The sequence below is a fragment of the Diuraphis noxia genome, unplaced genomic scaffold (genome assembly GCF_037042655.1).
Source record: "Diuraphis noxia isolate RWA-SAM2 unplaced genomic scaffold, SU_Dnox_SAM2 contig0003, whole genome shotgun sequence".
Taxonomy (NCBI): domain Eukaryota; kingdom Metazoa; phylum Arthropoda; class Insecta; order Hemiptera; family Aphididae; genus Diuraphis; species Diuraphis noxia.
The window spans coordinates 49,150,661-49,176,980 of NW_028301713.1; the positions used below are offsets into that span (position 1 = coordinate 49,150,661).

A 26,320-nucleotide genomic window follows, 5' to 3' on the forward strand; every position below is an offset into this window, starting at 1 on the left:
ATAATACTACAGAATAACCAAATATTTTAAGACATGAATAATAGTATTTTAGTACTAAACATATAATGAAATAAAATTAAGTACCTAGGTATCTATACTCTGTCCACGAGATAGAACACCACTTCTACGCATCCCCACGTGACACATTGCTATCGAGACCTGCAGTTTCACTATCTATGGCAGGGCGTCGTGTACAGGGACGTGTCGAAGAACAGATTTTGTCAGGGCGTACCTACTGGTGTAGCGTTTTTTCGCTAAGCAAAGTTTATAGGAGAAACGAGGATATGATGGTTAGGCATTTCGAGGTCAGTTTTCTGATTTTCACATAAAGTATAATTTAAAATTATTGGTCAGTTATAGTTTTAGTGTTTTACAAAAAAACAAAAATAACCATAATATTCAACTATCAGTGTATCATCCTAATCCTATGCTGAGTGCGTCGGGAAAACTTCAGAAATTTCGCGACATAAAAACAAAAATAGTATTTTTGGCGGCCTATAAACAAATCAACGCATTTGGCAACTGTTTGACGTCCGTTTAATCACTGATATTATCGTCTTCATGTTATATTTTTTGGCAAACGTTTACCACCACCGATACGTTATAGTCGTTATACTCGAAAATGTGTTTGTGTAGCGTCAAAAACCTAATGGAGTTCAAGTTCAGCCTTCAGCCGTTTGCCTGCGAGGGTTTTTCCAGCTCTTCCCTACATTGCGCCGTCAACGCACATGATTTGTTTTCAATAAACTATATCAAATATTATAGGGTTTTCAAGTCTTAAGTTCCACACAATGTTCTAAAGTTGCTTTAGTAGTATTTATAGGTGAGGGCCGAGGGGTGCGAATTATCCATACAAAATAGAATGATGGCCGCTTTTCAGCAACGCCTTGCGGGGAGTTATTACGTCACCGACTTAATAATATCATTGTCGTGTTACGCAATAATATATTATCGATTGAAAAGTATTTTTATGTAACGCTCATATTTTTCGACAGACGATTGGAAGAATTTATAATTTGACACGATGTAGGTCTTTCGTATTCCACGTGACTTCTATGACATTTTGAACATGGAATGGGGAAGGGTGGATGTTAAGAAAGTGATCACTAAAGGTAAGGGTAACTGCCACGTGAGTTAAGACGTACACGTACATAATATCTAGTAACATTTACTAGCTGTGTACTACTTAGTGTGCGGAAGGAGTGTGAGTAAGGGCAACCTTACTTTCAATAATCAATGTACATAATCCATTCGAGTATTTCTATGTATATATATTTGTTTATATTTTGAAAACAAATTGCTACACGTTCTCAAAAATACTTAAAATTCAAAAAAAAAAAAAAAAATACAATGCACAATAATAGTTGGGGGGAAATGTATACGCGTCGATAATTCATTATAATAAGTTATTATATTGTACAACTGTACAATCAAAACTGTATAATCAAAATAGAATTAGCTAATATTTATTATATAATCATAACTGGTATGTTTTTTGGTATGTTAGTAAACGCATTGCACTTACAAAGTATGATTATAGACAAGAATTTCTACTACATAACTTTTGGAACTAATTGTAAGTTAAAAGTTTGTATTATTATATGACTGAAAGCACTTTAATAATATATTTTGTATATAATGGAAATAAACAAAAAAGTATCAAAGTATAAAATGAGTTTAGTTGTAAATCGATATCAATTTGATTTGAATATTATTTTTTAGAAGACATTGGTTATGAGAAATGCATTATTTGACAGTAAATTTTATCACAAAAAAAAATTGATTATCATTATAGTAAAGTACTTTAATAATGTATTACTAAACGCCCTATTATTTAGGATGTAAAGCAAAAGTTAAAGAAATTTTTGGGAAAAGCAAATTAAATGTATTTATGCTTAACAATTTGATTAAATCTTACTTTAAACACGCTAATTATTTTGCACTATACTAGATGAAAGGTTATCAGATCTTTATCGCAACATCAATACATATTTGATTGTTAGTGTTCATAGGTTTCTCTAAGTGTTTTTGGTGATTATTATATTTGTGCTATGCATAAAATTGGTTATTAGTTTAAGTTTGGTATGACCGAGATATGGGGGATGTGTTCATTGGATGCAACAAGTAGACTTATGTCCATTCTTCATCTTCAGTTTAGATTTCGGACGGTACTTTTCTAGAAATGCCAGTTGTTTGGAATTTATAGCTCCCCTTCGTTTCCTAAAGAAATGTTTTATCTTAAAGATCAGAACAATAACAGATAATATTTTTCTTTGTTTATTTATGGTACGCACTCTCTGATTAACTGAACAGCATCTTCATACTTCAGCCCAAGTTCTATCAATGCCAGAGCAACTAAGACAGGCGCACGACCCAAACCAGCCACACAATGCACAGCAACACAGCTGCCCTCATCTGTACGGAACTGATTTCGTAATAATTCAAACCATTCTTCTATCAGCTAACAAAATAAAGTAAAATGGAAAATTTACCACTTTTTTAATGCAGAAAATAATATTTAATTTATTAAACTACAAAATTTACCTCATTTGCTGGGGATGTACCATCATCGTATGCCAAGTCGGTCACCACAATACCTTCTGCTTTCAATTCATCTACTTTGTATGTGGGTTCACAAACACGCACAACATGTTTAACGTTATGCCTCTTTAGTTCCTAAAATAACAAAAATAAAAATTTAGTTTAATTCATTATAATATGGCTAAAACTTAAACAAAAAATATTTGTATTACTTACAGCTATATAGTTGTGAATTATCTGATCATTAGGTCTATCAGTGATTAAAAATCTCATTCCCTTATATTCAATCTCGCAGGGTGGTGGTCTTATGTCTTTTTGACGCATTATAGTTTCGTTGCTCATTGAGTCGATTTATAATATAACAGGAAAATTAATTTTTACAAGGATGAATTACTGATAAGATGATATCTATGTCCAAACTGAAAACTGAAGACAAAAAATAGTCAAGTCTTTAGTCCATTAACAGTAGCGTTTTTGTTCTTACGACCAACAAATTATACTAAATTATCGAGGAAAACGATTCAACAATAAGGATAGATTAGGATCAATGCTTGTTCAACGAGCAAGCATAATATTCAAATAAAATGATTTAGTATGCATTCACATCCAATGTGTTGTGTTGTGCCTGGCAATATTCACTGCTGTCTAACGACAAATCCATGAAACCAAAGGCTGCTACAGATTTAACAACCTGTAAACAAAATATGTTGACCTGATAAGAATAATAAATCATAGTTTTTGTGTTGACAAGTGCTTATCTTAAGCTATTGTTAATAATCGCCATGACTCAGAGACTAAATTATGATTATTATTCATAGAACATCTTTTTTTAAATAAATTATTTACAAATTGAATAGATAGGTACCGACAATCATATTATTATTTCACCATGAGGAGATGTTGTTATGTTTAATATGGTTTGTAACAATCAATTAGATATATTGAACATGACAACATCGGACCAAAAACATTTCATTAAGAGGATCACAACTACTAAATGTAATATTTAACTACTATATCCGTTCAAATGTCCACTAAGTGCCTATTTAAAACCACTAACCTTTTTTTATTAATAGCTCTATGCACTTACTCTGAACAATTCATATTACACACAACTACAGCCGGATAAATTAAACAATCATAAGAATCAGTATATTATATTGCATAATAAGCAAGTTGTAAAAAAATAATAATTAAAGCAACTGAAAAATATATTATCTTGTTTACCTATTCATAAGTCATAACTAACATCATTTTAATAGTAAATCACTTTACACATCAAATATAAACATAACAATTTATGATATTTTAATAATTTATGATTGGGTGCTTAAATTATGTATAAAAATTACATAGACAGTTTAAAGTTTTATAAAAACAATCTTATTTACCCATCACATAACATTTATTGGTTAAATACTTTTATTTAAAATTATTCAAATTCAACAGAAATAAAATTATTAAGTACCCAATAAGTAAGATATAGTTAAAAACTTTTAAAAGTACCTTCTATTTTTCAAAAAAACTATTTGACTATTAACTTGTAATTGTTATTTACTAATTTTAATATTTTTATCAATTTTCCGTGAATAATTATTCAGTAGTAAATATATTATTTGTAGGTACCTCTCAAAAAAGTTTTAAAAAATGTATTTATGTCATAGGTACCTATTTCTAAATTGTTAACTGATCAAAAAAATCTTTGTTTTATGAATTACCTAACTTAATTCATAATTCAATGGAATAAAAATAAACCCAAATGTAACCTTAAAAATGTTACTAAGTAGGTACTTTTTGGATTCAATAACACAATTATTAAGATCAAAGGTTAAAAATAACTATCATTTAGTTTTGAAATGAGTTGTTATTTTCATATTGTTATGACATACACAATTTAAAATGCCTATGGCTTCCTCAGTATTATGGCAACAAAATCACTATGATGTAAAGGGCATCATTATAATTCATAAACAGTTTACAAAATGTATAAAAATAAATATAAGAATATTATAATAACTACCAAGTACTGATTTTTAACAAAATACCACTAAACTCAATATTTTTTTATAAATATTGTGTTATACGGTTTTTATTACTAACAACTAAAATAAAAAAAAATAAGCTTTTAGTATAAACATTACATATTATACAATATATTTTTAATTAGATAATAATTGACACTTAATTTTAAAGACACAAATGCAACTGGTACTGAGTATTTTAATCCTACTAATCTAACTGACCTTAATCACCAATTCAAATCTATTTTTACATCAATTTTAAATACCATAAAAAATATAAGTGTATTATACGAGTAATGATTGTGACAAACTAAGTAATCCAAGGCTCTATTATAGAATTAGTCTTAAAAGAATATAATTTTTCTATAAGTCAATAAAAATAAATGTGATTTATTAGTTAATGTTAATTTTTAAAAGATACCTAACTGATTTAAGTGTACAATATTGATAATGTAGGTACTACAAGTATGTGATTTAAGAAACATAATATGCGAGATAATATGTATCAAATTAATTAGACTACAGATTTCACTTCAAAAACATCAGACAGCCAAAACCTAATTGTTAGACCTACAATCTACATGATTAAACAACCTACTTTTACTAGTTAGGTACTCTCTATTTTTATTTTAACATTTCTAGGTAAGAAAGTCAATGATTACGGTATCAAATATTTTAGTTTTAATTGAAGTTAGCTGTGTGTTTATAAGCCTACATGACAATTAGGTATCAATGCCTAAAAATGTACTACATAATTATCAGTGTTAAATGTACAAAGAACCAATATCAATATAGAATTTAGAATGAATCAGCTTTCTATTTGAATACTTCCAAAACCACCTTCATGTGAAAATACCTAGTTTTTAAACAAAAAAGTTTTGATAAATTATTAGGCGTCTTAGAAAAACTAACAATATAAAAGTAAACCATATTTTTTTCCCGTAAACAACCAATAATGATAATCCCTCATGAATAGTATGCTTAATTTATAAATTTATATTATTTTAGATAGGTGGTTTACTATAATATAGTATTGTACAAGAACTAATAAATCATGAATGATCAATAAAAACTGGAAATGTCTTTTTGAAACATCTCATAACTAAATTGTTAGATAATTAACAATTTCTCCGGAATGTACACTGGACATAACAGAGTAAATAATGAATAATTGCCTGAAGAATATGCATCTATGGAATTGGAAAAAGGATGCAGCCTCATGTAAGTAACAAGTGATAAAATGATCATAACAAATAGGTACTTATAACAATTGCAGGGAAGGTATATATAATATACTTGCCGACAAAATTATGGAATATGGTATACGATAAAATACAATGTTTGTTGATCAGACGTCGATGTATGTGGAATGGCCCCTAGGAAAGTTCAAATTTGAACGACGAATATTTTTTGTACTTAATATTATATTATTGTTGCGAACATGAATATATGATCGTGGAAGATTGCATGCTGGCAGCTCTCGCCACCAAGACTGAGACAGTAAGACGTGGTCGACGGCCGCCACAACAATTACAGGCCACTTCGAACCTTCTAACTCACTCCCCTCCCCAACAACACGAGTCATACCACAACGGTAGTCGTCGTCATCCGACCGCCCCTCAAGATCGTCGACAGCCGTGCGTACCTCTATTTATGGCCAGACGTTATTGCGAGAGCATTAAGCGGTCGTGACGCGCGTAAAACAACCGACCTGATGCAGATCGCGGATGATTTCTGTCGCCCGTGCAACCATCGCGTATTGGTGACCGTCTATATGTATGCCTGACTACCTATCTATCTGAAATAACGATCGTAGTTGCGGGCCACCTATACGTCATCTCAATACAATTTCAAAGTGGCGATTCGCGCGTAATTCGTGGGTTAGCGGAAAGCCTTGCACACTTACCTGCAGTGCTCGATGAATGACCATGGAAGTAGACGTCGTTAAATCAACGGAAAAACTGCCAAAAACTGTACACATACCAGTACGAAGAAATTTCCCGTTACCAGCCCGGGGTTTTAAATAACATCGTCAGACAAACGGAGTCGAGACTTCGGAAGTGATGACTGCTGCTGCAGTGCTGCTTCGGCTGCGAGGCGGCGGCGGCGGTGGCGGCGGCGTCGACCAGCCCGTTACCGCGACGAGTGGGGACGATGACGATGTGGCTGGTAGGCGAGGTAGTGCAGGGTGTGCGTGTCGGTCGTTGGCGGCGCTCCCCCACCTAACGATTTTACGGTCTCTACAGCCGCCGTCGTGCCGCGCTTTGCTACCGCCTGCCGCCGTCACCGTTGCTGACGTCATGACCCAGCAAGGCACTCAAGGCGGCAACTCGGCAGTCGGCACACGGTTTAACAATAACGTGCGGGAATGGCGAAATGGTAATGATTCGTTCTTTGACGGGCGGTGACGATAAATTAAGACTACAATAATTGTTTGAAACCATCAGAATTTCATATGTTTGAAAAAAAAACACGAACTGTTGGTCTATTGCACTGCTGTAGCTTTGCAAATCGAACGAAATCGTTCTTCGTAGGTGGGGCAAATTTAACCGTTTCGAATTGATGTTGTAGCTATAATATTAATATTTAATACACCAGAGTACTATATAGACACTAATATACTATAATAAATATTAGTGCACTATTAGTACAGATGTATAGACGTGCACAGTGGCGTGGCGAACATCTTTCAAGCCCTAAGCAAATTATTTATACTATGACCCCCCCTCCATAAAGGTATAGTTTTCTGTATACAAATTTTGAATGTTTGTTCTAGGGCTAAGCAATTGCATTAGGTAAACGTCGTTCACCTAAGTCTACAGTAATGACTAATGAGTTGACTTTTATAAATTACAAATTACAATACATTAATACATTATTCATTCTCCAGACCTCCAGTGTCGCCAATAGAGGATGTATCCGTTTATGACGGAAACGAATTGACGTCGTCTACTCGTCCTTGGTAGGCAACTATTAAAGTCAAGGGTTGCTGACCCCTAACGAAATAGTCTGAGAACCTTGGACTATCCGTCGAAAATAACTCTCCATTCAACCACCCACCCACCTACTAATCGACCCACTTTAACGCCGACCAACGGGGTCGTCGACGCAGTGGCCTTCGATCTTGCTTATTAGTCAACCGACGTGACCTATTCACAGCGGGTCCTTGATCGTGACTTGTAAACTGGTGTGTACTAATACGTTACTGATATACTATGTTATTGTTTGTATACATACGAGAATAAATAGTAATAAAGTAATAAGTAATAATAATAGTGTTATATAATAATGTATACTACAATTTATAATGAAATAGTCGATAATGGGACCAGTGGAGTATTTATGAGGGTGATATGGAGAATCTAGGACGTCCCCCCCCCCGAAAAAAAAAATAAGTAGACAATAATAATATACAATGCAAATAAATAAAATGTAAAACTAAAAATGATTGAATTAATATATAAATATATAAATATAATTGTATAAATGTAAATAGGTAAATTTACTGCAGCTTACGAAAATTAAATAATATAAATAAAAAATATCACGGAATATAATAAAAGTGTTTATCAAAAATTATTTTTTTACCACTTCTTTTAGTATTAATTATTTCCATTATACATTTATTAAATTCACAAGTCACAAGAACAAACTGTTTACGCACAATGTTACGAACTTTACAAGAGACATAAAATCAAGAAATGTAATATAGCTAATTTGAGGTAGGTTTATCAATCATTGCCAATTAAATTGGGTAATAAATAACCAAAGTGAATGATGATAATAAGGGATTGGATTTTAAAAAATTTATATTTTATTTTTTATTTTTATTGTATTAAAGTTACCATATAGTTACGTACTAATTGGTTACTAATTTAGTAATACTTATCGATGCCTATATGGCTATGAGAAAATTGTTATCGGCGATAACTTGTATTTACCTATGTAATACATACTATTATTATTAATTCAGTGGCGCCGAACCTAAAACCCAAGAGGGGCGACCACCCCCCCCCCCATTTTTCGGTGGGTGAGGTCTTAGGGGTCCGTGAGTACCCCAACAAACTATTTATGAATTATGTTCCTAACTCCTAACTTCTAAGCCATTAATATATATGGACATATGGTATTTGTACACAATATATGCAGCACTGTATCAGGCCGTAAGGAATAGCGAATAGGATCATAAGGATAAACAATTAGCCTGAGTTAGTGAGTAAAGTTGGCTGACAATGTATTAATATGAAATAACTTATTAATAACATACCCACTACCTGCATTGGTATTTGGTACTAATAAACTTCTGGTAAAACCAAAGTACCGATTTTCAAAATTATTATTATGTAAAAAAATATATACATCAATTCGGGGGGAACGTATCAGTCCGGGGGGGGGGAATGGCCAGTACTGCTAAAATTCTTGGGGGAGGGGGCGTTCATATACCTGATATGGAAGGGATTCTCCTCACTTTTTTTTATAATGTTTTATTCATATTTTGATGGACGATGTAAAATAAAGATTATGATTTGTTGCTGCTACTCATCAAATAACCTATTTTCTTTAATTCTGATTCTGATCAAATAACCATAAAATATTCTAAATGAGTGTTACCCATTATTGTAGCGCATATATTATGATAAAGTCGAAGTTTGCCATATAAATTATAATCAAAGGGGAATTTGATACCCAACAAGTTCGAGAACCTATAATGATCACTCGAATACTCGATATCTATAGATAATATAAGTCTATAACTATGAACTATACACAAATAATATAATAAAGTAGTAATGTTTAAATGTATTCTTTTCTTCCTTTAATCTATATTCTATTGTTCTACACAGATTGGAAAAACTAAAAATATTATGGATATATTGACTACCTACTCACTACTGGCTATTACAATATTATAAAAGTAGATGTTATAGACTATGAGACTATAAATATAATAAATATAATAAATATAATAAATATAATTTTTATAAGCAATCTTTAGTTTTTTTTTTATTAATTAAAGGCTTCAAATACAAAGGTTTATTAGCCTACAATGGTTTACATGTTTAATTTATAAATATAATGAAGATTTGATAGTTGTGATGTGCTGTCTTTGGTTCTTATCTTAAATGTTGGTTGTGAGGTCGGCCATCTTGATGAAGTTTACTATGTTTTTTTCTTGTCCTGGTCCGAGTGAGAGATTAAAATATATTAAATTATTAAGTGCTCAAATAATAATTATCAAATAATTATAATTGAACATTTTATGGTATTTACCTCTCCATTGGTTCTCTGCAGACTTTTCAATTTGGATATTTTTACCATGAATTTTTGACCTAGAATCGTAACTGGTAGCCAAAAATAATTTTGTACAATAATTGTATGTTGTTTTTCCCCGCGCCCTCGGTCCGCACCATAATGATAATATAATATATATACCTACGGGCTACAACCTACAGAGTACTGGCGGGCGACTACCACACAAGCTGTACGTAATACTCACGTGTCAGTGTATCATTTATCCGCGACTGCTACCCTACAAGTGTTGTTATTTTGTTACCCTATCATAAATCTTATTTCTGGTTTAATTATTGAAAACAAGCTCAGTATTATTCATTTCTAAAGAAATACAGCGAAACCATTCTGTAACTTGGCGCTAATTGTAAAAGCCAAAATGTATTCGACTGAGAACTCCTCGTAGGTACCCATATATTATAAATTTATAACCATATTTTATATTTAAAACGTTATATACGTCCATTAAACGGAGTTCGCATTCAATTCTGGGAAGCTTTCTTGCTTTCTTGTAACAATATTGCAATTTATTGTTACGTTTGTTATGGACAAATGGACAATTGAACAATTCTCAGAAAATTCAAACGAAGTATAGAAATGAACAAAATTGACTATGAAAATATGACCACTTAATTGCTAAAAATGATAATCTATGATTGTATAGGTAGGTAATATGTATAATGAATGCCAAGAAAAAGGTCTTTGAAAATAAGGTTCCCGACAAAAAAAGTCCCCTATTAAAATAAAATAAAATTATACATTTACCTTTGAATGGTATATTATAAATTAAAAATTAAATATCAATAAATATTATATACATATAATGAGGTCTGTTTATTTATCATTTTTACTCATCACATATTTTTTATCACATTTTAGCCTTATATATTATGTCTTACGTCAGGTAGTCAAAAATACACTTACACTCAATTCTTTTTTAGTAAATTAATTAAATACATTTTTCAATATAGTTTGCATTACATACCCTTTATTTGGTCGTTTGTAAGTCGATTGCCCAATTTCACTTAATGTTAATTCAGCTTTATCGGCCCCCACTTCATTTTTTATATTTCTTAATAATTTCCAAATTGATGGATTTTTATGCCCAACCAAATGACTGAATCTATTGTTCCATCCCTCACATACGTTGTTCGTTTTACTACTATCTATTAAGGTGGTTTGGTAAACATTCCATGTTGAAGGAGGAAGGCGACGAAATCGAATATTTAAATCGTCATCACTTCCAATTCTTCACAAAGGGCCATTTACTTAAACAGAATCAAAATAACTAAGTCCTCGGCCTCTGGAAGAGAAATAATTCTTAAATATTCCATTCCTTCCTTAACGTGACTTAGTGGAAGAAAAGCTAAGCTATCCAGCATAGCACAAAAATGGCTGAAATTCTCGTCTGTCCGATATTTAGTCTCCAAACCTAATTTTTGTATGCGCCTATGAGTGCTTTGACATAAATGATAAAAACAAACTATCGGCTATCACTGTTATATGATTACCAACAATATTTTTTAAAGCATTAATAACTGATAGTTCGAAATCTAAATGAGCTATAACTGGGTCAGGATAATATTTTCGTTTATTACATTCGTCAAAAATTATTTTGAACATGAGCTTCGTCGATTGTGTTTTTCTTTGTAATAATGAATAAATTACAGTTACATACTCACAATTATGTTTTATTCAAATAATATACAACTGTAAAAAATGTTAAGGTGCTAGTCCAAAAGTTCCATCCATATACCACTCTTTAGATCGACACAATAAATCTAACATGTTGTCAGTACCAAACACAATAACCCTCTCATCAGTGTTTTCAGATTTGTTATCGTGTAAAAGAAAACGTTGATTATTCCATAAATACCATTTCCCTAAAACTTAAATTCCATGATTATAGGTATTTTTATATAATTTGATTTTTATAAATATTTTAATTAAGTATACCTTCAATAGCTAAATTGTTAATTTCGTAGGCTCGATAGGATTATTTCCACTTCTTTGCATTCGAAATTTCGAATGGTTCGTTTTATTGACTTTTCTGTAGGCATTTTTCTCAAACTTGTTTCAGTAATTTGTTTATTATTTCGTTACACATTTTGCCAGGTGTAAAACCAAAAACTTTGGTGATTTGTTTAATTTCAATTTTAGATTTGATGACGTCAATAGTATTTTGTTCTGACGCATGGTTATGCTCGTGATGCATACTTAAAACTTTTTTTTGCTCAAAGTTGTTTTTAATATAGCTTGACACTTAAAAAAAATTTTTTTACACATTTCCATCGAATAAATTGCTTACATTCTTTATGCTTTGTGTACATATAACCATTTAAGGCAATTTTTTCATTATTTTTATTGGATTTAAAAACTTCCATGATGCACTTTGTACAGAAATCGAATACATATACTAATAAAATAACATTATTTTGTGGACGTAAAAATCAATATCTTCAAATTTATCGTTTTACAATCATTAAATGATGACATTTTAAAGACGTGTAATCGTTTGTACCTAGATAAGACATGAGTACCAGCTATTACCTAATGATTTTTTATTTTCCATTAGGTCTATAGGTTTTTTCTATATGACTATATAATAAAACTATTTATTATATTATATTTCATCAAACATTGTTTCAATAAACAAACGTATGTTGTATAATATAAAAAATGTATAAATATACGCCGCCCGCCGGGGGACTTTTTTTCCGGGGATCTTTTTTCCGTTACAATGTATAATAATGTATAATGTGCAAAGGAGGATTTACACGTTCGTTAAATTGTGCTAACTATAATTATATATATAAAGAAATATTTTGAGTTATTGAATTGAAGTCGAATATTTATATTTATATTGATGATTTTAAGTTCTTTTATCTTATACATATATACATTATCGTCAAATATAATACATTATTATATTACATAATATTATACGTTATATTTTATTTCAGTGTACTATGAATATTAATTTTTTGATTGACAAGTATAATATATAAAATATACCTAGGTTTTTTTATAAATCACTTTCATGTGAGTTATAACGTAATCTGGAGATTTTTTTTCCCAAGAATTTTTATTCCGGGATTCGGCCGAATCTATAAGTCTATACCGATCTACAATATTCAACAATAATTACAATTACATCAAAACCAGAAATCTGATTTACCAAACATATGACCCAGGACTTAATAAAAAATTAGGCCATGTATACGTATTTAATATATTATACAGTCAACGTTAGTCATTGGTGGGCCCAGGACAAATATATATTTTGTCCGTGCGTAAATATGGCCCTGAAAACCAGCACTCAATAAATTTATTCCTGAAACATATTGTGATGCCATTTACTGACACTTACTTAAAGGTAAAATAAATAATTAATAGTTAATACCTATGGCCTATCTAGGTACCTTTTTAGTTTTATCATAAGAAATAATATATGATTTGATTATATTATATACCTACCTTTATAATATTATAGCTTAAAAACACGATAGAAAGCATCTCTACTGGCTATATGTATGGTACAATAACAAGCACAATAAAAAAACTATTTTACATACAATTTTAAATTAGAAAACGTATTTTGGACTAATATATTGGAAGGATTATCAAATTAATGATTTGATGAATTGTACAGATAATTTTCATGCACAATTAAACCCTCTATAAAGTAAAATGTGCAGATACACAGACACACAGTTATATACATATAATGATTAATGGCAGAAAATTTTAAATCCATACAATTAGTATGTTTTGAATTACTTCGAAAAATCATTTATACGCTTATTTAACTTTAACTAAATACTTAACTATACTAAAATTAGTAATTTGCGTTTAAATATAGATATATATATACATAAGCGATAAGCATTAAGTTGTATGCAACTGAATAGTGAGTACTGACATATAAAGTCAATTATATTCTGCAGAGCGAAGATGATTATCATCATATATAACCGAGTATTTTATATGTTGTTTATTTTACTAATAGAAATTTTAATATGATATTAGGTAAATAATTGAATTAATTTTTAAATTTTTCTGATTATGACGAATAATAATTTCAAATAATTGTAAAAATTGTGCTTATAATATCCAAATATTTTTCAAATTTTCAAAATATCAACTAATTAAGAATCTATTGTTATATTCAATTTTAAAGATTTTTAAGTTATTGATTTATTTTTGTCTAATGTTTGGAAATAAATAAAATTTGAAAATATCAAATATTGAAATATGAAAAAAATAGACACATCGTTGTAAAATTAACATACCTATACATTTCTTCACTCAGAATTTAAAACTAAAAAAATCGGGTATAAGTGAATGTCGCTCCGCAGTAAGTTGTAGGTTCAGTAGGTTACAAGTGGGTTACTGTAATGAATGTTATTCAATTTGAATTAAATAATATAATTGTATACGAAAAACGATTCTGTGCGAAGACGATTTGTCAGTGTATGATATTTTATAGGCACTATATTAATATAACTAAAATTGTTATTCTTGTATCTACCTATTGTACTTACTACCTGTCTTTCGGGCTTTCTACCTATCATGTTCTGAACCAATGTATTGGTTTATGGAACCAAAAAAAATAATACATCGGATCGGTTTTAGTATTACGAGTATACGCCTACACCTATGAACTACAAAACAATACCTACATGGTATTATTAGGTAGTCAATGTCTCAATTCAATAAAACTATTAAACAGTAAATTTTTATATCAAGTGGTTTTAGCATTGTGACTTTAGGTATGGGTAACAGGCATGTCCGCCATGTCCTATCCATTTTAATAATAACTAAGATAATAAGATCAATCTGCAATCATTGCAATATCAATCAGTTTTTTATCAAATTCATTTATATAATAATATCAATCGTTAGTATTCGTTACAATGTTAATCAGTTTCTTATCAAAAACCTACGTATTTCACACACGGTCTCCGTTAAAAGCGATGATAACAACTTAAACAACTAACATTAATTTTAACAGGACAACAAGTAGACAGCACTACAAGTCTACAACAGCTGCAGTTGTAAGCAGTAAGCATTAAGCACAAGTTTATCTGACTCTGACACCAAGTCACCAACACCTGCCTGTATAATAATAGGCTTTACTATTTATTGCTATACGTTTTAACTTAATCCACTATAATAGTAATATAGTCTTTAAAGCTTACAACAGATTTATTTTTGAATAATTGAATTAACTACTTATTGATTCTTATTGGATCGCATTGTCTATATGAATTCTTCATCAGTAACTGTAAGTAAACAATTACCATTATTCATTTAGGATCAGTGGGTACATTATTAGAATTTAAATTAAATATCTCGTTATAATGATCCACGTACTACCAAGATCTTCAATGCTTTCAATTTCACCACAGAATTACAGTAACATGTCAAGTGGCACCAATGGAACATATGACAAGAATGGACTGTCATCGTCCTCGACTGGGGATGGTGATTATGCAAGTGATCCAGCTTCAGGAGGACTGTCATCATTTTTTGTGTCTGATTATAAAAAGTAAGATTCTACTATCTATGAACATTGAAAAATACAATTTATTTTACATTATAACTAATATAAGCAATTTGTTGTTTCTTATCCAATTTTTTAATTATTATAAATCAAATGTCTACTAAAGTATTTTACTAAAAAAACTATTAAAATTTAAAGAAAGAAAATATACTATATACATAATAATAATTATTATATTCAATATTTATTATCAATTGACCAGAGGTACAAACTAATTCAAATTATGGGAGGGGGGGGCAAAACAAAAGTATTCAATACCCACCTATTAAAAAAACAATTTCACTGTGCTCATTTACATATAAATAATAATATTAAAATGTATCAAATAAAAATATAATATAATATAAGTGTATTGATGTATGCTTATTGTAATGTCTGAAAATTGACCATCGAGTATCAATCAATTGACCACCTACCTACCAAATGAAGGGGGACAGTTGCCCCCCCCTGTCCCCCTAGATTTACGCCGCTGCAATTGACATGCAATTTCTTAAATGTTAATTATCTATCAATAAATTTAAAATAAAGAGCTATAACATTCAAATTCTTGCATTAGGTATATTAGTTATATTAATTATATTTTAAAGAAATAAATAATTATTTATTATATAAAAAATATACACATTTAAGTAATAATATTGTTGCCAGGCATGACGATTTGAAACAAATGTTAGATTCTGCAAAGGATGGACCAAAGTTGGAAGCTATGAAAAGAATTATTGGTGTAATATAAAAATAAAATTTATTACTGGACGAATTGAAATATCAAAATGTTTGATGAAATTATTCTTTTCAAATTTTTCAAATTTTAGATGATTGCCAAAGGAAGAGATGCGTCTGAACTGTTTCCAGCTGTTGTTAAAAATGTAGTCTCTAAAAATATTGAAGTAAAAAAACTAGTGTATGTTTACTTGGTTCGTTATGCTGAACAACAACAAGATTTAGCACTTTTATCCATATCTACATTCCAGAGAGCATTAAAGGTAGTATATTTTAAATGAAAATAATATAAGCTATTTTAAAATAGCGAGTGATGTATATTTTAATTTTTAATTTTAGGATCCAAATCAACTAATACGAGCATCTGCTCTGAGAGTATTGTCGAGTATAAGAGTTGTGATGATTGTTCCTATTGTCATGTTAGCCATTAAAGATTCTGCTGCTGACATGTCACCATATGTCCGTAAGACTGCCGCTCATGCTATTCCCAAATTATATTGGTAATAATTGACATCTTTTATTTTGAACAATTGGTATTGTTACATATTTCCCTTTAATTATTTACCCGCTGATCATACATATTGCTGCCTACGATGAATTAAATGATTTACCCTTTTTTAAACTCCTTTAAATGTAAAATGGACAGATTTTTAACACAGTTATTTGAGTTGCTTTGACCAAATATAAAATACAGGTCTAAAATTATAAATAATTTTAATAAACATGTGCCCCTCTTTAAAATGCAAAATTAAAAAAAGGCTTCCTGGGGCTCATTCTTGGATATAGGGTACCTACTTATGTACCAAATGTCAGAATCATAAATAGGATTGACTTGACTGTAGATTGCTTTAAATTAATTTAAACAAAAAAATAAAATAATTTTAAAATTGTTGTTTATTTATTTTTTTTTTTTTTAGTTTGGACCCTGATCAGAAAGAAGAGCTTATTACAGTAATTGAAAAATTATTAGCAGATAAATCAACACTTGTAGTTGGATCAACAGTTATGGCATTTGAAGAGGTACTTTATTAAGATTTTGTACAATATAATGTTATTTCACCTTTTAGATGGAAATTATTCATTTCAACGAGAACTAAATTTAGTTATGTTTTATATTATTACATTTATAATAAATAAAATATGGAACAAAATGTTATTATAAATAATTATCTAGGTTTGTCCAGAGAGAATTGATCTTATTCACAAAATATATAGAAAACTTTGCAATCTGTTGGTCGATATTGATGAATGGGGACAAGTGATTATTGTAAACATGTTAACTAGATATGGACGTACTCAATTTGTTAATCCAAATAAAAATGTAAGAATAATATAAAAATGTTTAATGAACTAAATAAATTAATCATATTATATATTTACAGGATACTAATGATTGTACAAAAATCCAAAATTCCACCTTGGATAGCTCTGACTTATCTAGTTGTGAGGAGGCTGGTGTTGATGATAAATCAACTGTGTTGGATCAAGACCATCGTCTTTTGCTTAGAAATGCTAAGCCCCTATTACAAAGCAGAAACGCCGCTGTAAATTATTATTAAATATTTAATGTTTTTTTTTTTTTGTATACATCAGCGTTTTTCAAACCATAGGTTCAAGAACTGAAAAGTCCATGTTTTTTAACTGTAAAATACTACAAACTTTTTAAATATGAATCCTTAAAATCATTATACAATTCCTATTATTGGGTTTTTTGAAATTTAGATTGCAGTGCCAAAAATATTAAAAAGCACCGGTGTGTTTAAATACAAAATAAATAATATTATTTAGAATTTTAATGCTGTACAGGGGAGGAAGTCTAGGTAGCCCTGTAAGACTATTCTTCTCGAGTAAGTCAAAAGGTCCCAAACCATTTAGTTACATTACATAATATGAAACTACATACAGGGGCCAGGCCACCACAAAAATATTCATCATACCTTGCCTCCAAGATAGTTAAATTATTCTTATTCAAACCAAAGCAAAGCTAACAAAATTATCAAATTATAATACACATAACATATTGCATAAACCTTTAACACACACACAGAAGTTGTTTAATAATCTAATTAGGTCTTAAAATCTCCTTTACAACTTCTACTTATCGACCATATTATCTAAATGTATTATAATTATTTATAAAAGTAAGTTAATTTATCGCCATACATTTTATGGTATAAAATAATTTAGGTTTAATATGAATAGACATCATACAATTATTACCTAACCAAATATAGTTTGATAATGTATATTAATAATATTATATAATCTTCAAGACATAATTAATTAAGATATACATGTGTAATAGTTGATAAATATTTCCTTTACTTTTGTATACATTATTAGGTGGTGATGAGTGTCGCACAGTTATATCATCATTTAGCTCCTAAATCAGAGGTTAATGTAATTGCTAAAGCATTAATCCGCTTGTTAAGAAGTCATAGAGAAGTTCAATCAGTTGTACTGAATTCCATCGCATCTATTTCAATAACTAGAAAGGTATTTATTTTTGACAAAATTAGTAAAATACTTTGTTATTTACAAACTTTATATTTTCAGAATATGTTTGAACCATATTTAAAAAGTTTTTTTGTCAGATCAAATGATCCTACACACATAAAATTATTAAAACTCGACATCATGACAAATTTGGCAAATGAAACAAGTATATCGACAATACTTAGAGAAGTTCAAACATACATTTCTAGCACAGATAAACAGTTTGTTGCTGCTGCTATCCAAGCTATTGGAAGGTAAATTGTATATTATAAGAATAAAGTATTATGTAATTTTGTAACAGACTGGTAGTTTTATATTATATATATTCATATTCAGAAATTAGCAATTAGCTTTATTGTATTTCAGATTTTAGCTGTTTTGCTTACTTATTATAGTATTAAAACAAAGTCTACATACATTTTATAAAATATTTATAACAGTACCTATAAAATTTAGTGGATGTTAAATTGAATGGTTTTAGGGTAGTTCATAATATGAATTAAAGAAAATCAGGGAACTCACTAGGCTGTATAGTATGCCAATAATGTACCTACCACACATCATTGGCTAGGTCACTATAATAGTTGTGTTAAATTTTAACACAATGATAAGTTATTGTAAAGGATAAAATCATAATGTCAGTTTATAATATTATCTGATTATTTTGCTATATTATATTTATAAATGGTATTGTTATTTGTTATAAAATATAAGTGATATAGGTACCCTAACCTAGGAATTAATTTTTGTCAAATGAATTATGCTTATTATATTAATAACTGTTATTAACTTAAATAACAAAAGTAAATACTATAGATTGGTATAACATATAAATAGCTAAAATGAATCTACAATCTACATTATTTGAAACTTTAACTGTGTATATAGTATATAATAATATATGCGATGAACAGATATCTATGACTCATGTTTTTGATTTACAATAAAACAATTTAAATCGTTATTTATTGTTGAAATATCCTGTCATATAAATTTGAACTTTAATCGCTAATAAATATGACTGTGGTTACTTTAAAATTATTTACATTTTTTTATATTTTGACGAATTCCATAGATGTTTTAGCGCTAACGCTTATATAAAATAGTGATTAAGAATTTTTGATTCTATTAATTGTTATATTATAAACAGTTTTGGAGAAATCTAGTTTTGATGTTCATACTTTTTTACTTACAAACATAAACATTTTCATTTATAAATAGAAATTTAAAAAAAGGCTTATAGGTATTTCAAATGTCTACAAATAGCACAAAAAAGAAATATTTTGAAAGTTAAAATACCCATACCTAAGGAATACTTTTTTTTTATTAATTGAAACAATATTTTATTTATATACAATCTGTATTTATATGTTGTACAATAAGCAAATTTGATGAGATTTGATTGACGGGAAAGGGAAGTCGACCAATGATGGCGTGAAAATTTAAAGTAAACACGGTTAATAATTTTGAATTGCAACAATTAAAGAATATATATTTAGATTTTTGACTGTTTATTACTACATAATATGTTCAGTGTGCTGATCTATTAGCTAATAGCTGAACCTATTGATAATAATATGATCTTATGGGATAATCATCAAAACCCTATAGCGAAATTCAATGTAATTTTATTTTTTACGTTTATAATTTTATATCACAACATAACTTGACGAAAAGGAAATAATAAGTTTATTGATAAAAAATATGGAGACATTGTTCGAGCATTGTTTCCAGTTGATTTAATAAGAGTAAAAACAATAATTAAAAAAGAGGTCAAGGAAAAATAATGATTGGCATAAAAAAATCAAACAAAAGTATAAATATAATAAAAATTTAGAAAAATATACTAGACATTTTTATACGTTTTTATTACTTTAGAAAACCCGTGAGTTAATTTGTATCAAATACACTTAAATCGAATTAAATAACCTAAACATTTTGTATGCTGTGGATTTATTTGTAATATTATTTTAGTTTAGGAATTTGACCAAATTTATAGCTTAACCTAGGATATAGATAATAATTTGTTAATCTTATTATTTTAGTGGAATTTACCGCTTTGTTTTCCGTTTATTTCACCCACTTGTTAACTTCCTCCAGTATTTATATATTTCTAACGAAGGCGACTGCATTGAACGATTGTGTTTGTAAATATTACGGTTTATATTATTATAATATGCTTTTTTTTAGTATTGTGATAGCCATTAACGACAAGAAATCACATTCTCTTACAATTTGTATACGCTCGATTAATCATTTTTCCGATTCCATTCGTGATCTCGATTTCCTATCCAAGAACATCGAACCTATCAACATGCATTAAATTTCTCTATTCTAATATATTGCAGCATTATCTAATAATTTGCTTTCAATTAAACAGCATTCCTTAAGCCTGCAAGGTACCTATACATTCTCCCCGAAATTAATTTCCTTGTAGATCAATCCACAATCCATATCAAATGTGAGGTAGTCAGTTATCTATAAAAAGTAATAATATTATGATTATAGCTTCAGTATAAGTTTATTGATAAATAATTAATGTCGATTAATTTTTCGAAATTTTTCGAAATATGTATATTGAATAACATAATATCTACTCATTAAAATTATGCAAAATCACTCCCAACAGAACATTGACAACAAATGTATCTTCCTAATGGATTTTGTTATTGCAGCTTATTTTTCTTAAAATTTCAATGGTTGAATTATCAATTTTGTTTACTTTTTATTATCTATGATCTTTTAAACTTTGGTGAATTCGCAGTAATAGTTTTAGTTGGAATGATTTTAATATTTAATTTTATAGTGCTGAATAATTTTTGTTTTAAATAAACTTATAATAAAAATGTAATGAATAATGCGATAAAAAAAAGCATTTCGTTAATTTTAAATAATCGATTTCTCTACACAAATTGGTAAATAATTAATAAACTTATATATTTACTTATTTCAATATTATTTCAATTGAAAAATTAATAAATTTAGAAAATTAAGTTGAAAATTGGCAGACCATTACGTCAATTTTTTTCAGAAAAATAATAAATACCATAAAAAGGGTTATTATCGTTAAAAAAATTAAATAAGTTTTGTTGTTGGTACAACAGCATGCTTAAAAAAAATTATAATTACTTGAATGGATTTTTAATTTTTTTGAAATTCTATTTAATTTTATTGAACGGAATAAAAAAAAACCACAGCACTTGTAAAATATTAAGATACACATAATGTGTGTGTATTATATTATTTTGATTTACGGCTGCAGAGTTGACGTGTAACCATAATATGGAAATTTTTATTTTCAGATGTGCTTCGAACATCAAAGAAGTCACAGAGACGTGTCTTAGTGGATTGGTCTCTATGTTATCGAGCCGCGATGGTAATAATTCCCAGTAACATTATAGATCGCCTGTACATAAATTATGAGTGTACATTGCGCGTTAGTTTTTTTTATTATTGATATAATTGATTTTTATTTTTAGAAGCGGTAGTAGCTGAAAGCGTTGTCGTTATTAAAAAACTGTTGCAAAACCAACCCGAAGCCCATTGCGATATAATACGACACATGGCTCGATTGATGGACTCCATAGCCGTGCCCCAAGCGAGGGCCTCAATTTTGTGGTTACTCGGAGAGTACTCACAATTGGTGTCCACGATAGCACCCGATGTGCTCCGGAAAGTTGCAAAAACATACGTTACTGAGGTAAAATTTGTACTTTTAAAAGGATTCAATAATGTGGTGTATCTATAAACAATGTATAATGTGCATATATCGTATTATTGTACTGACCACGAGTTGCCGAAATATGGATATTTTAATTTACCGTTTTTTATGTGTGTGTCTGTGCATATAGGAAGATATAGTGAAATTACAAATAATGAACTTAGCGGTCAAATTGTTCTTAACGAATCCTGCGCAGACAACTTTATTATGCCAGTATGTGTTAAAACAGGCCAAATACGATCAAAACTACGATATTCGAGATCGTTCAAGATTTTTGAACAACATACTGTTTCCTCCCGAACAATTCAAGGACAGCGTATTGAGCAAACACGCAAATAATATATTTTTGGCCGAAAAACCCGCTCCATTACTTCAGTCCAATTTCGTTGGTAATTAATCGTTTTTATTGTTTACTAAATTAACTACTAGTTGCAAGTTGTTGTAAAGATTAATTGTAATACTTAAATTATATTTGTCGATCATCAATATAATCATTAATATTTTTTGAGGGTTAAGTTGGTTGTAGATTTTACGTATTACCGGTAGTTCATCTGGTTCACTTATGATATTAATTAACATTTAGGTATCATATTGTATTTAAATCCGAACCTTAAACTAATATTATAATAATACTTGAATTAAAATCGTAGATCGAGAAGAATATCAAATGGGGTCTCTATCACATTACATCAATAGCCGAGCAATCGGATACCAAGATTTACCTCAGTTCCCCGATTTACCGACGGACTCGAGCGTTCGTTGCGTGGCCATACCAGAAGAACAAGAAAAGCCGGTTAAACAGAAGGCCGAACGGACAACCATCAATAAGAATAAAACGTTTTATTCCGATTCCGAAAACAATTCCGACGATAGTTCAGAAGAATCGGACGATTCTGACGACGATTCCACAGACTCGTCGTCGGATTCTACCTATGAAAAAATTGAATCAGAGGTAAAATTATTAGAGGGCTAAATGGGAAATAATGATATTTTATCAAACGATATTGGTAATATGGTTTAAAATGTATAAAATAGGTGAACAAAAATCCTGGACGTTTCATGGATTCCGACGTAAATAGTTCAGACAGTGAATCTGTCGAGAGCGATAGCAGTGACGAACAAACTGTTGCCGTTCAAAAAAATGTCTCCAAACCGTCAGCTAAGAGCAATGTAGACCTGTTGTTGGAACTAGATGATTGTGAGTTTTTAAAATTTGTTGATTATGTATTCAGTTTTTTTGCATGCCTATAGTAGGTAAGTGGTGTATATACGGGGGAGGGGGTCAAGGAGAAGGATCCCCACAATTTACACACAATGATGTGAAATTTAAATCTGAGCAAAGAAATGAATATATTGTTTTTAGAATATTTTTTTTCTATCTGTCACTACCTTTTGAAAAACTTAATTTTCCACTTTAGTATTTTTTTTGGTAGGATAGTGAATCTAATTAGTATTTTGGGGGTCAAAATTAAAAAAACTCAAAATCTATTTTGTGTTTTTGTAGTAACTAACTCAAAAACAAAAAACCATAGATTTCAAGTTATTTTAAATTTAACTGAAACCGCTCAAATATTTACCTTACATTTAAATAGCCTTAAAGGTGTTGGTCGTAATAAAATAATGATTTTTTTTTCCCCATTCGAATAAACTTAGTCGCCCCAGTTGGACAAACTACGTTGGTACCGTCGTTTGGAAATATTCTCTCTCCGTCTAGCAGCAATCAACCGTCGTCATTTCCCGTTTCAAAATCAACTTTAGAAAATTTCAGAAAGGTACATTCAACTGTTTATATCGAAGCTCTTAGTACACCGCTTCGCGTATGTGATAACTGGTACGTTTGTTAAAAATTCTTACCATCGTGTATTGTGTTTATATATAGATAGTAGCTCCAAGTTTCGTGCCATCGGTGAAAACTGAAATATTGAACAAAATTAACGGACACAACGAACTCAGTATATTGGCGCGATTCACGAGAAGTCCTCACGCGATGTCGAAAATGGTTAGCGTGGAATTGACTTTAACTAATCACGATAATAAAGAAGCGCTCACCAACATTCACTGGACTCAAAAGGTAATCGAAAATTGTATATATACACATACACTCACAATTACATATATAGCTATAATCAACGTTTAAATATAGCGTGAAATAGAAATAACTGCTGATAAATGTAATTAAATATTCATTATTTTAGTCTTAATCAATTGTTTTTTACATTATTATTAAAAATAATTGATTTCTATTCTTACAACAAAAGATATTAGATAGTTGTAGTTATAACTATAATTTTATTAGTCAATTCTTATTTCCTATACTGTTATACATTCTGTACCTATGTATATAGTTTAAATGTGTATACCTAGAGGGAGACTATCTCCATTATCTGCGATCACCAAATGTTATGTACGCCTGTTCGGTAGGCGAAATCAGCATATATATATCATATTTTTTTATTGTCACATATAATATAGAGTATAGACGAATAGACCACATAATCTATGTTAGAATATAATAGGTAATTCTAATATAATCATTTATCTCGATTTTGAATCGTATGTACGTTTAGTAGATACATATAAGGTTTACATAGTTCTTACTTCGTCGTTACACATTACATTATACAATTAACAATGGAATTATTAGCTATATCCCATAGCCCCCACATCACGACTACTTTCTGCAGACAAATGTTTATACTCTGCGGTATTACGTATCTGTTGGTATAAGGGACTTATATTATTAAAATAATTAATTTTGTTTACTTATTTAGAATTCTGACTTGAGTATTCATAATTCGGCACCGATCATGCAATTGTTACCGGGTTCGGTCACCCTGGGTGCACTCGGAGTGGACTACAAGGATTCTATTCAACCTCTCGTTTTGGAAGTATCCTGGTTTACTGCTGGTATGGAACGTAAAAGCGAAGTTGTATTGCGCGTGCCTGCAGGTGAACTCGTTCAGCCGCTGTCCATGAGCGAGGACGACTTTAATGGCGAACAAGGTAAACCATACTAAAACTAAAATAACTAGGCAGATCCTGATTTATTTTCCCTTTTCATTATTGAAATCGTTTCAATTGTAAAACCAAAATAAACGAGCTCCGACTTTAAACATTGCGTGTGTTTAGTTTTTACACTAAATGATAATAATATTTTGTATTCAGTAAAACTTAAAGGGATGAACGAGCACATGGCACAAGTCACTTTGAAAAATGTCAATCTAGATATCCAGAAAGCTGTATTTGAAATATTCAACGTTGCGCGTGTTATTACTGAAGAACAAAATATATTCAGGTACCTATACGTTTGTGAATATTACGTGTTAGAAGAAAAAAACTATGTTTAAAATAATAATCTTTAACCCATAGGAAATACCTAATGTAGTAATATAAATAATTTGTTTTTTCACGTTTTGGTAATTCCAAAAATAATGTTTCATTCTAGTGGACAATTTTAATTATTATAACTGATGTTTATGTTTCAGGTTCAGTGGTCAGACATTGTCATCTAATTGTCTTGTGTTACTTACTATTACCAAACATGAGTCTTTGGCAACGGTATGTGTTAATTGTGAGAAAATGGTCATTGGTTCGGTACTTTTAAACGAAATAAAAGGGTTGTTGTCTCATTGAATATCAAACTAATAAATGTCCATTGTTTATTAATGATATATATAAATAACTATTCCAATACATTATGTTATTTTGTAATTTAAAATAATTTTATGCATAGAGTAATCTTTAATCATAACATTTGTTATTTTTTTAAATTTTCCCAAATTGTTATATTATATTTCAACTTAATAGCTTAGGTATCTTGTTATTAAAAAATATGTATATAATCGATATGAATGTAATAATTCATGAAATATATATACATATATTGAACATTTTTATATATTTTATAAAATATAATCAAATCTATACATTTAAAATTATAAATTACATTTTTTATAAATTTTTATC

General features: G+C 29.6%; 3 protein-coding genes and 1 pseudogene across 7 annotated transcripts; 2 read left to right on the forward strand and 2 right to left on the reverse strand.

Moving 5' to 3' along the window:
* Positions 1-1,250: 1,250 nt before the first annotated feature.
* PRL-1 (protein-tyrosine phosphatase 4A family member PRL-1) lies at positions 1,251-6,635 on the reverse strand. Of its 2 annotated transcripts, none has more exons than XM_089222247.1 (5): positions 6,469-6,635; positions 2,758-3,232; positions 2,545-2,676; positions 2,295-2,461; positions 1,251-2,220 (listed from the first exon to the last, which is right to left on the reverse strand). In XM_089222247.1, exons 2-5 carry the CDS (start codon positions 2,881-2,883, stop codon positions 2,109-2,111), a joined length of 537 nt encoding a protein of 178 aa, XP_089078373.1. In that variant the 5' UTR covers positions 2,884-3,232; positions 6,469-6,635; the 3' UTR covers positions 1,251-2,108. The 2 variants fall into 2 exon arrangements, with proteins under 2 accessions (XP_089078373.1, XP_089078374.1); XM_089222248.1 differs by lacking the exon at positions 6,469-6,635 and adding an exon at positions 5,863-6,043.
* LOC107164239 (uncharacterized) lies at positions 6,626-7,746 on the forward strand. Of its 2 annotated transcripts, none has more exons than XM_089222249.1 (2): positions 6,626-6,941; positions 7,339-7,746. In XM_089222249.1, the coding sequence occupies exons 1-2, from the start codon at positions 6,626-6,628 to the stop codon at positions 7,359-7,361; spliced, it is 339 nt and encodes a 112-aa protein (XP_089078375.1). In that variant the 3' UTR covers positions 7,362-7,746. The 2 variants fall into 2 exon arrangements, with proteins under 2 accessions (XP_089078375.1, XP_015367474.1); XM_015511988.2 differs by having other exon boundaries at positions 7,453-7,746.
* Positions 7,747-10,751: 3,005 nt separating this feature from the next.
* Positions 10,752-12,444, reverse strand: LOC149057478 (uncharacterized; annotated as a pseudogene).
* Positions 12,445-14,806: 2,362 nt separating this feature from the next.
* On the forward strand, positions 14,807-26,223 carry rb (adaptor related protein complex 3 subunit ruby). 3 transcript variants are annotated; one of them, XM_089222246.1, is made up of 20 exons: positions 14,807-15,138; positions 15,235-15,402; positions 16,066-16,141; positions 16,230-16,400; positions 16,477-16,637; positions 17,055-17,157; positions 17,312-17,458; positions 17,520-17,681; positions 18,481-18,633; positions 18,694-18,887; positions 21,936-22,009; positions 22,113-22,333; positions 22,485-22,743; positions 23,005-23,306; positions 23,390-23,552; positions 24,008-24,126; positions 24,234-24,425; positions 25,126-25,357; positions 25,520-25,649; positions 25,840-26,223. In XM_089222246.1, the coding sequence occupies exons 2-20, from the start codon at positions 15,242-15,244 to the stop codon at positions 25,985-25,987; spliced, it is 3,168 nt and encodes a 1,055-aa protein (XP_089078372.1). In that variant the 5' UTR covers positions 14,807-15,138; positions 15,235-15,241; the 3' UTR covers positions 25,988-26,223. The 3 variants fall into 3 exon arrangements, with proteins under 3 accessions (XP_089078372.1, XP_089078371.1, XP_089078370.1); XM_089222245.1 differs by having other exon boundaries at positions 15,263-15,402; XM_089222244.1 differs by lacking the exon at positions 14,807-15,138 and having other exon boundaries at positions 15,200-15,402.
* The last annotated feature ends 97 nt before the right edge of the window (positions 26,224-26,320 follow it).

Coding starts and splice junctions, on each gene's coding strand:
- PRL-1 (XM_089222247.1), bottom strand. CDS start 2,883: ATGAGCAACGAAACTATAATGCGTCAAAAAGACATAAGACCACCACCC. Junction 2,462..2,544: donor GTACATCCCCAGCAAATGAG/GTAAATTTTGTA, acceptor TTATTTTGTTAG/CTGATAGAAGAATGGTTTGA. Junction 2,221..2,294: donor GCTGTTCAGTTAATCAGAGA/GTGCGTACCATA, acceptor ACATTTCTTTAG/GAAACGAAGGGGAGCTATAA.
- LOC107164239 (XM_089222249.1), top strand. CDS start 6,626: ATGACTGCTGCTGCAGTGCTGCTTCGGCTGCGAGGCGGCGGCGGCGGT. Junction 6,942..7,338: donor CGTGCGGGAATGGCGAAATG/GTAATGATTCGT, acceptor TGTTTGTTCTAG/GGCTAAGCAATTGCATTAGG.
- rb (XM_089222244.1), top strand. CDS start 15,215: ATGATCCACGTACTACCAAGATCTTCAATGCTTTCAATTTCACCACAG. Junction 16,142..16,229: donor CTATGAAAAGAATTATTGGT/GTAATATAAAAA, acceptor TTCAAATTTTAG/ATGATTGCCAAAGGAAGAGA. Junction 23,553..24,007: donor GTTGTTGGAACTAGATGATT/GTGAGTTTTTAA, acceptor GAATAAACTTAG/TCGCCCCAGTTGGACAAACT.